General features: G+C 55.0%; 1 protein-coding gene; it reads right to left on the bottom strand.

Annotated features, from left to right (window-relative positions):
• Positions 1–8,892: 8,892 nt before the first annotated feature.
• CHC_T00001572001 (hypothetical protein) lies at positions 8,893–9,149 on the bottom strand. XM_005712414.1 is given in 2 exon segments: positions 8,893–9,035; positions 9,036–9,149. 1 exon segment carries the CDS (start codon positions 9,147–9,149, stop codon positions 9,036–9,038), a length of 114 nt encoding a protein of 37 aa, XP_005712471.1. The 3' UTR covers positions 8,893–9,035.
• Between the last annotated feature and the right edge of the window lie 1,347 nt (positions 9,150–10,496).

Below are 10,496 nucleotides of genomic sequence, written 5' to 3'. Positions count from 1 at the left end.
CAAGTACCACAACCTCCAGCAGTCGCAGGTCTCCCACAGGAGGGTCACTGCCACTTTGGTACACCACTCTGTGAGGAAGACTACCCAAAGGCCGTGTCGAGGATCACGTAAATACCTTCCGTAATACGTGTACACGGGGCCGAGCTCAGCCCAAAAGCCTTGGCAGACCTCAAATTGGCTCCACCACGACGGAATACGTTGATAACGATTCGCGTAATGGGACCTCGAGATTTCACGCGCCTCCAACATCTGGTAGGCCACAAAATAACCCGTGTCAGACCGAATACGGCGTTCGAAGCGCACTGTGTGCTGGAAAAAGGGGATGGTACCCCGCTTGATAAGTCGGAAATTAGGCAGAATTATGGCGTTGGTCCACATCATAGCGGCGCCCGAGACGGTCCGTTGGTTGAACCAAAGGCGGTTAGCTTCACGAGGAGGGTTATCGGAGGTCCAGGCCAGCATGTTATCGAGGTAAGACCGCTCGCCCTCGGTGCGAAACTGCCACGTGTCACAACCGAATTCCTCAGGGATGAGATCCTGCGTCAATGGCAGCTCAAGTCTGTCACACACAGCGGTCATGAAGCGGGTAGATAACACCGCACGACCGCGAGGCGGAGTGTGACACAGAATGGCGGGAGGAATGGCGATGCGAGCCAACCAATCGTAAGACCGGATAGCTTGAAGGGGGATTTGTCCTGGAAGCATACCGGCGCCATCGTCGAACGAGTAAGCAATGTCATCGAAGGCGCATACACCGATCACTGAGAACCATTTAGCGGAAGCAAAAAGCTCAGGATTAAGGCGCATGGCCTTATCGTGGAGTTCCGACGCAGCAGGGTATCGACGCGAGGACGGAGCGTTAGGATCGGAATCGATGTGGCCAACAGGGCCGGCATGTTGGGAATCAGGGGGTAATCGAGGGATGGAAGGAAGACTTAGAGGGTCGTGGGAGGTGGAAGAAAAGCCCACGCCGGGGCGCTTGCGTTTGGTACCACCACTCGAGTGGCTCGGGGATGAAGGAAACATGGGGCCCGTCTTGCTCTTGCACTTTCACCGATTACCAGAGGCGGCGGTGTAGGGTTATGAGAGAAACGGCGAGGAGATTATACGATGGCGGAGCGGCGTACAAGAGCGCTCGGAAGGGGGATATGTAGTGCAATACGCACCTGAAAAGGGGGGTGAAAAGAAAGGAAAATAATTGGATATGAAAAGTAGTCCGGGTTGGGGGACACACGTGTGAATAATTGCACAGTTCTAATTTTTAATTATTTTATTTTATTTAGTTAATTAGTTGACATTAATTTTGCTGACACTAGATTTGATCTAGGATCTAGCGCCGCGAGCTACTGTAGTGGCTCCGGCGGGGCGATATATACCTTAGCTCTCTGACCACCGAGTCAGTAAAGGTAACCCGAGTTGCCAGAGTTGAATGTCGCCTTGGTCGACGTCCGTCTCTACCAAGACGCTCCCTTTTACCTAAGCCTACGGCATCCTTTGCGCTCGGAGGTTCCCTTTTCTTTTTCCTTTATTGCCCTATTCTTTTCTATCTCTACCTCTATTTTTCCCTTAATTATGTTGGTTCCACTGGAGTTGGTTGCGACCGATCCGGTGTAGGTGTTTTGGCCATCGGGCAACACGTTGTGTACGGACACGACCAACCCACCTTCCCCGGACAGGCTGTTGCGACGACGCTTCCGTCGAATGTCTTACTGTATAAGACAGAGTTGGTACCACCTACCGCGATTGCGATCGCGCTGGTGAGGGTGTTTTTAGCCATCGGGCAACACGTCGGTAGTAGCGTTGCTACACGGTTACAATCCCGTCGGGTAGTGCTGAACAAGCCCCCCTCGAAGACCTTGAATTATACCCAAGGTGCTGAAGACGCTCGCCGAGCATTGGCCTTACAACCCGGCGAACCGCGGTTACATTCTCGTAGACAAGCCCAACCCGCACTCGTCGAGCACTCAAGTCTTCACAAGTCTCTACCACCATTATCCTCCCGGGCCGGGTATCTTTCCTTACCCCCCCGTCGGAGTTGAGCTACCGTGGGCCGCAAGCCCACACAAGGGGAAAGGGAGTCTCGAACGCTCCGTAGCGCGTGCCATCGGCAGTGTTTGTTGCTGTTGTTGTTTACTTCTTTTTGTTTGACCGTCGGACTGTGTTTGCGGCCCACCAGGCACATTGCACTACACCGCGTAATCGCGGTGCTGTACTGTAGCACACGCGGAATGCCTCACTATCATAAGTGAGATGTATACCACGTGTAACCGTGTATCCAAACCCCTCGCTCCTGTCTGGGTGTAAGCTCCATGGAGCCCTGTCGAAGTACTGACAGTTCTACCCACTTGTACCCGTGTTATACCTCACGTTTATGCGTGCCATTAACCACGTGTACCCGTGGCCCACCACTACGTGTCACGGGTGTGGTGCCCCTCTTAATTTAATGAGTATTAGTATTATTATTATTATATCGCGACGTCGACTCCTATATAGTCGACGTCCGACCCTAAGTAAATCCTCATGAAGCTTTGGGTCTACAACTCGGGTTTCTGGAACGGAGTCGTAGCCTCGCGTCGGTCCCCGTCCTACGACGGAACCCTGCGAGCCATCTACGTCCCGACTCCCAGCTATCTCTACCGCGCGCGTCGTCCCGCTACACCATGCCCTCCGCGCGACACCTGTCCCTACAGCTCCGCCCCTCCTGGGAGTGTCGTTCGATTCCTTTTTACCCCTCTAATTCCCTACTGCTTTTCGCGCCCGGCCCCGTACCGGTTCCTTTACGGATGGTCTCCCGAATCCCCTACACACGTCCCCGAACGGGCGCGCTCCGCCAGAGGGGGATCCCACCTTTCCCCCTCAGTGCACGACACCCGTCTCTTTTACAAGCAAGTTCATGAAGTACCGGAAAAGAGCTGGTGGCACCAGATACGCTTTGTCGTGACGCCGTCCCGAAATCGTTGTGCCAACGCGGCCACAATCCGCTCGGCGCCGATCGCCTGGAAGAAATGGCGGAAGCCGAAGAAGAGGAGCGAGTGGCTGCCGTGTTGGAGGCCATGCGATCAGAACGAGTCTCCGCAATTGCCGAAGTCAGCGCATTCGCGAGCGGACCATCAGCGGATGAGCTACGTGCGGCACAGGAGGAAGAATGTGGAAATCTCGAACAAATTGCGTCCGGAGATATAGCGAAATTCGTGGATGAAGATGGCTTGTTGCGGGTGCAAAAGGGCAGCAATCTGCTCTTTGTGGTTCCGAAATCGCTGAAAACGTCTGTATTGAGTCTGTTCACGCCTCAAGACTGCAGGGGCACTACAAGGTGGCCCGCATAATTGCGAAATTGCGCAGGAGGTACTGGTGGAAGGTGATGGTCACCGACGTTGTGGAGCTCGTGAAGAACTACATGCGATGCGCCGTGTCGCAGGAAGAGCAGCCGCAGAGGTAAGCGAAGTTAGAGATCGTTCTTCTGAAGTGATGCTGCGAGCGGGTTGCTATTCATGGGCAAACTGTCACACCACGCACGGAGTCAGAGAATATCATGATACTAGGTATGAGCAATGTGTTTGCGCGTTTTGTACGGGCGGTGTCGATCCTTGATGAGAAGGGGGAGACTGTAGCAAAGCTTTTATTGGATGAATGGATTTCAATATTTGAACGGATGGAAAAGTTGATGTCGGACGGTGGGACCAACCTCGTCAGCAAGGCAGTCGAGTGCCTTAGGGAAAAGCTGGGAGTTGGGCGAATGCAGAGCTACTCGTGGCATCCTCAAGCCAACGGATCGGTTGAAAAGTGGAACCGAACTGTATCCAGGGATCTTTCTAGCTTCATGACCTCTGGAAAACCGACTGGGGCGAGCACGTCGGTTTAGCGTGCCTACGGTACAACAATAGCGTCCAAACATCAACTGGCATGACTCCATTCGAGGCAATGTTTGGAATTGAGGCGTTCGAAGCATGGAGCGAAGTTGACCTGGGGCAGGCAGATGATGAGCCCGATGTCCTGCCTGAAACACTTTTCCTTTCGCACAAGAAGTTGTTGAGCAAAGCAATGAAGGAGCGTGTGCGTGGTAAATTTCAGTACGGCAAAGCCGTGCGAGAGACCCAGTATGCGGCGGGCGACCGGGATCTAGCCGGGGGAAGGAGCGCCTCGCAGCCTGATCGGAGCGGCGACATCGGCTCATCCGGAGTAATTGTCCGGACGGAGAGGTCGCGACGGCTTGAAGAAGAGGTCCCCTGCCCGTTATCGATCGGCACGAGGACGTAACTTCATTTAAGAAGAAGGGTCTGTAGTACAATTGCCATGTGGCGCTACCGTACTAGGCGGGCGCGACGGGACAACGCCAGAGTACAGTACTAAGGTGTAACCGATACGGTGGACACGTCGGCAGCACGTGGCTGAGTGGCTACGTGGGCGACCACGTGTAGTTAGTGGCACCAGTTAGTACCTGTGTACACGTGGTGCGCAACAGATCGGGGGTTAGTACAGTAGTTAATTTCGAGTTACTGTAAGGTACACTAAGCTGGCCACAGTATGTACAGATACTGTAGCCCGTTCGGTGCCACCGCCCAACTAGGGGGTATATGATAGGGGGCACTGGGCTTGAGGTAAAGCGAGGGGAGCACACCTCCCCTCACTTCCTACCCCAGTTCTTTCTCCGTACGGTTAAATAAGTCCTTCAGGTTTCCAGCTCGCCACCGGTCGTACTGCTCTACACCCCAGGACGCCTGCCTGTGTCCAGTGCGGTTTACCTCCGTTGTCCAGTGCTTCCTACCGTTCCGGATTATTCTACCCGACGCTCCAGTGCAGCGGTCCCCCAGGCTCCCTCATTTTAGGTACAGCCTGTCCTTTTTCGCGTCCGGTTTAGCTACCCTACGGTTGTAACATGCTCCGCCCCCCGGCGTGTCATTCCCCCTTGCACAGGGGTGGGATAATTTACCGTACTGGTTAACGAGGTCTCTCTGCTGTTATAGCGTGATGAGTACCCCCGTTCGTATAGTGAATAATGATCCTCCTCAGGTGACAAGGTCCCTTCCGCCAGAAGGCGAGTTCAGCCCCTCACTTAGTAGAGGAGAGTTCCTTACTGGCCTGAGGAGGTCATCTCCGCCTCTTGGCGTGACAATTCTTCCCTTTATTTCCGGCGCAGGATAGTTGTATCGCTCGTTTAACGAGGTCACTCCCGCCGTCAAGCGTGTTGACCCACCACTCAACGAAAAAGGAATTTCTAGACTCGGCGACGAGTTTATGTTCCCGCCCTACCAGCGTGGGGAAAATTCCAGTTCGTTGACGAGGGCCCTCCCCGTTGTATATAACGTAGTCAGTACCTCATTTCTGTACTGTGGGTACGGGCTCTACTCGTTAACGAGGTCGTCCACTCCGCTTCACCGCGTTTTCATTACCCTCGCTTGGGTTGGGGAAACGTGTCGCGTGTCCGACGAGGGCCTTCTCAGACCCCAAGACGGAGAAACTTTTCTCCCCCTCCCCAAATCGTAGAGGGGAGTGTTTCTACTCGTTCAGCTAGGTACTTCCCGCCGGAAGTCATGATCGGTCCCCTCACTTGAGGAGGGGGCTGTATACTCGTTTGAAGGGGTCGCCCTCCGCCTCTTGGCAGGGGCATACCTCTTCACCCCGGGGGGAGAGGACCATTGTCCGCTCATGAAGAGGGCACGCCTGGCCTTCGGTCGTTCTCAGTCAGATCCCCCCGGTGGTGGGAGGTATTCTCCCTCGTCGAAAGAGGTATTGCGTTGCCTCCTAAGGAGTGCCGGTCCCATCCCCCTCAGAAGGGGGATGTTTTCGCTTCATCGCTTGACGGGCCCTGGGTGGCCCAGCGAACGGTCCTCCATTCGGAAAAAGGGTGCTGGTGAACTTGGTCCACTGTCCAACAAGGCAGATCACCGCGCGAGGGCGTGTTAGGGGTCCGTATTCTACGCACGTCAGAAGGAGGAAGCAAGAGTTCAGTTTATTCTTCTATCGAATAACGTGGATCACTCAGCAGCCCTTCTGAGCTGCCATGTCCTCATTCTCACGGGTCCCCTTCCTCCTCATAATCAGCGACATCCTCTTCTGGCACAGTGCCCTCTGCCCCATCCGCACTACGTGGTCAGAATACACAGGATCACTGAAAATCAGTGGTCCCCACCATCGTATTTGTACATTATTTTTGACCCCAAATATTTATATTCTGATTCAACATAACATTCGTATCAATTTCCAACCTTGTTTTCGTGCTTTACTTTTGCGTACCACTGATTAACATTATAATTTCTGATGAGCTTCATAAACGTTGCTGCGCCACGTGGTCAGAACGCTGCTCTGGATTAGTATAAACGTTGCTGCGCAACGTCGTCAGAACGCTGCTGTGAACAGCCACCCCTACCGAAAAGAACAGACTAATATGTTGTGTTCTCCTGTACTAATTTCGAGTTAATGGAAATTGGTTAGAAGGGTAAAGCCTCTATACATTACGTTGAATTTAAAGTGCCAAATGTTGTGCTCAAGACAAGATCCGATCTCAGATGTGCTGCATGTGCCGCACACTTCATAGTTATAGGGCAGTCTCTGGTGCGATGGCAACGGCTCGAGCGTCGACGGCGGGCGCGGCAGGTTCCGCTGAGATGCCGAGATGACGGCCGCCGCGGCGATGCGCCCGACCGTGCGCGAGACGCGTGTGGCCGTGGGCGCCTCGTAGGCGGGGCCGTCGGCCGGGGCGACGGGCATGGGTGGCTGCGGCGTGATGTGCCGGCCGCGGCGGGAGTTAGAGGGGGCGGTGGGATCGGCAGGGGCGGCGGCTGCGGCCGGGTCGTGCATGGTGTAGACGGGGCGGCGGCCGCGCTTGGAGGCGGCGGTGGACATCGGGAGGGTTTGGGGGTAAGGGGGGACAGAAAACAAAGGGGAGGTGGTATGGTTTTCGGTAGGCGTCTGGGTTTGGGGGGCGGGGGAAGGCAAAGGAAGGGGGTCCGTAACGCGTAGAGGGGAGGGGTGGGTGCAACTGGATGGATGCAAAAGGGGTAAATTTACAGTGCCGTAGACGGCGCGCAGGATCCAGCGCGTGTGCGTGGGGAGGGACAGGGCCCGTTTTTGGCGCAGAAGAGCGCACGTGGCACGGCACGCGTGAAAACGCGTCTCCTTGAGAGATGCTCCGGCCCGTTCTATGACGCATTCCCACCTCCATCTCTCTTCACCCCATTCCAACTGCCCACACCAACCAACAAAGTCCTCCCCGCCTCCTTTAATGAAAACCCTCTCTATCTCCCTCATCTCTCTCTAGCTAGCCCAGGCGTCGCTTTATCGTCGCCGTCTGCTCGCGCGGCATTACTATCCCAATATTCTTCCGCCCTTTCCACCGCACCACCCTTTCCAACACTTCTTCTTTCCCGTCCACCTCTCAAACTAGCTCCCTCAACTCTACGCACTCGATAATATCAAAGCCCAGCGCCGCCTCCTCCACATTCCGCGTCTGCGCCACTTTAATAGTCATAACTTCCGAAGCAGCTCCAGTCCCTCGTATATTACACGGAACGGACACGTCGTGTATGTGCTTATCCCTACAGTCTTCGATGTACCTTGGCTTCCGCCTTTTAAAAAGCGACTCTACACTCTTCTTGCGCCTGCGCTGCGCCGCGGAACTTACTAGCTACGAGGGGCTTCCAAGGGTGGGGGGCGGGGCGAGGAATTGAACTCGCGACCAAAAGAAAAGGGCAGCAGGGGAGTGGTACCGAAGCACACCACCCCTGCGAAGCCCTTTTCTCCGTCGCCCCGCCTTTGCATGCGGCGACTACCGACCTTACTGGCGGTCGCCAGTAGTAAATTTCCAGCCCTTTTATACCCGACACCCGACACTTGAACGTGATACCCGACTCTTAAACGTGTACACGTAGAGCTGCAAACGCATAATTCCCCACGGCTCCCCTTAGTGAAGATCCATGCCACCGACCCGTAGTCTTCAGATCCCGCCCCTCCTACTACAGCCCTACAGCCCTCTTCCGCAACGTGCCCCACTTCCCATTGTAGCCCTCTTCACCAACGTGCCCGGCGGCAAGCACCCGATGCTTCCTTAACGGGGGATCTTCCTCAATCGCATCGCTCTTTGCGCTGACAAAACGTCACTTGCGGACGGAAAAGTCGACCTAGTACTACCGCTCGGCAGACTCGTACGCGATGTCGTAAAAGCGCTTGTTCTTAAATGTGAGGACATTGTAGACATTGTACAGGACTCCCTCGTGGTAGATGTTATCAACTTCGGGCGCTAGTTCAGGGGAAGGCGGGGCCTCTGGTTCCATCGGAAGGATGGGGTTCCGGCGATCCTTCTCCTGGTAAATTTACCAGATGGAAAACGGTGGGGGTACAGAAAACGACGAAGACAAGCCAATAAGAATGCATGACGCGTGCAAATCATTTGTCATATTTTCAAAAATGATCTGCATGCATGACCGAAAAGTTTTGACGGCGTGAAGGGCAGCCGGTGTGTCCGCCGCGGTGGCACGTGCGCAGCTCGCGGCGCAGCTTTTCGAGGGGCGTCGTGGTGCATATAGTGGATATGTGGGAATGAAATGCGCAATGGAAGGTAGGAGAGTCCACAGGCTGAAGAAGAGTCTGCATGGTGTAGCGGCGGCTTCGGGCGTCCCCAGGAAGCATGTCATGTTTGTGGATGATGAAGAGGAGATGGCGGGGCTAGAAAAGGAGCTGAGTGAGCGGAAAGGGACGGGCTCCTTACATAGTGGTGGAGGGCATCGAGCAACGCTAAGGTCGACGAAGAAAGCGTACAAGGAATTGCAACAGCGGCAGGAGCGACACGGAAAATTGAGGACGGTGAGGAGCGACACGGAAAATTGAGGACGGTGCTGAAGGACATGGCCTCGGAGAAGGCTCTGCTGAGCAAGGGGCGTCGTGTGTTGGAAAGACGAGCGAATTCTACGACAGGAGCGCCTGCCGTTTACCGTTGGCAACAAGAACGCAAGCGATAGTACGAGAACTAGCTCTTGTCATGTGGGATGATTCCGGGGATTTATACTTAATTCTTAACTGGCAAGATCGCACTGCTACCTTTACAGACTTCTATCGATCAACCCAAAATGGAGTCGCGATTTTCTCCCGTCCATCGTCCTTGTCCAGTTCATCGTGATTATGCCTCCAATGCGAACACCGACTCCGTAGCTCATCCCAATCGGTTCTCGTATCTGTTCATTAGAGACGGCAATATCCCCAAACATAACACCCACTAACGCCGGCAAGCTGTCCAGCAAACCGGGTGAGATCACCTTTCCAGATCGATTCGCTGGGGCATCATTCACGTGTTTCGATACAGAGGTGTTGTCTTCACTCTCTGCATTAGCCCCCTTGTCGTTTTGGACGGCGGGGGTCTTTTAGCTGCCTCCCTTAGTGCCACTCGTCTTTTGTTGAGTAGCAGATTTATCGATGTCCTTGCCGGCACTGGTGTCGCTTTGCTTTCCGTCCTTTTCGTTTTCGCTCTCATCATCTTCTGGAACTGCCCCCGGGAGAGCACCGCGCGTCAACGGTACCCTAAGCTCAAGTCGCCCCGTCCCAAAACGACTTGTACCGTCCCAGCTCTCCATGGTCATAACCGCGCACATTCATGACACCCCCCAGCGATTTCTGTTCATGCCAGGGTAGATTATCCGACCCGATCCCCGATCAGGTCGACTCTTGTGACGACGGAGGCGTCCTCGACGGGTTTGCCGTTGCTGTCGACCGCGACAAGACGGATGGCGTGCAGGCGGGGCTCAATGGAGTAAAGGGCGAGCGTGCGGTTGAAAATCGAAGGGTAAGTGACGATGGAGAGGCGGGAGCACGGGTAGCCGTTTTCTGTAAACCAGTTATTGCAGACGTCGATGGCGGCGTCGACTTGCTTGCGGTTGACATTCTGTTTGGCGATGGGTGCAAACGCACGCTGAGTCGATGACGGAGAGGGGTATTTTTTGCGCTCAAGGACGTGGACGCGGCCAAGGAATGTGTTTCCATCGGGGTTTCTGAAGGGGTTGGAGATGGTGAAAGGGGGGGTGAGGGTGCAACGACGACGGATGGGGAGTGCGGGAGAGGGGCCTTGAGGGGAGGGGCTGGGAAATGTGCCCACATGAAAGGGGGGCGGTGGAGGGGGAGGGAAGAGGAAGGCCATTGTGAAATGGAGGGGCTGAGATGCGAATGAAAATGGGGAGGGAGAGCGGGGGACGACACCTGTTGACGGCGACGATGAGGACGATTGACGAGCTTGCGGATCAAAAATCCACCATTTGGGAAGGCCGCCACTGAGACGGGAGACGCGCCATTGATCCCGGGGGTGTAAGGGCCGTTCCTAACGAAGAGTTCGCGGTGCCAGCACCCGAGCACCTGGACATTTGGCATGAATGTATTGGTTGAAAAAATTATTGGAATTATACTGAGGGCCGTGTCGCCATGCTGGTCTTGTCCCGCCGCATGGACATTTCAGCAGAGGTGTGTGGGAGCGTGTTACGCGTGCGGCACAGGCCCGCCCGTGCGCAACGTGCGGT

The sequence above is a fragment of the Chondrus crispus genome, genomic scaffold (assembly GCF_000350225.1).
Source record: "Chondrus crispus Stackhouse genomic scaffold, scaffold_103, whole genome shotgun sequence".
NCBI lineage: Eukaryota > Rhodophyta > Florideophyceae > Gigartinales > Gigartinaceae > Chondrus > Chondrus crispus.
This window is presented reverse-complemented; position numbering and strand designations above follow the sequence as displayed.

Bases quoted from the DNA above. Each gene is read 5' to 3' on its own strand.
- CHC_T00001572001 (XM_005712414.1), bottom strand. From the start codon at position 9,149: ATGAGCTACGGAGTCGGTGTTCGCATTGGAGGCATAATCACGATGAAC.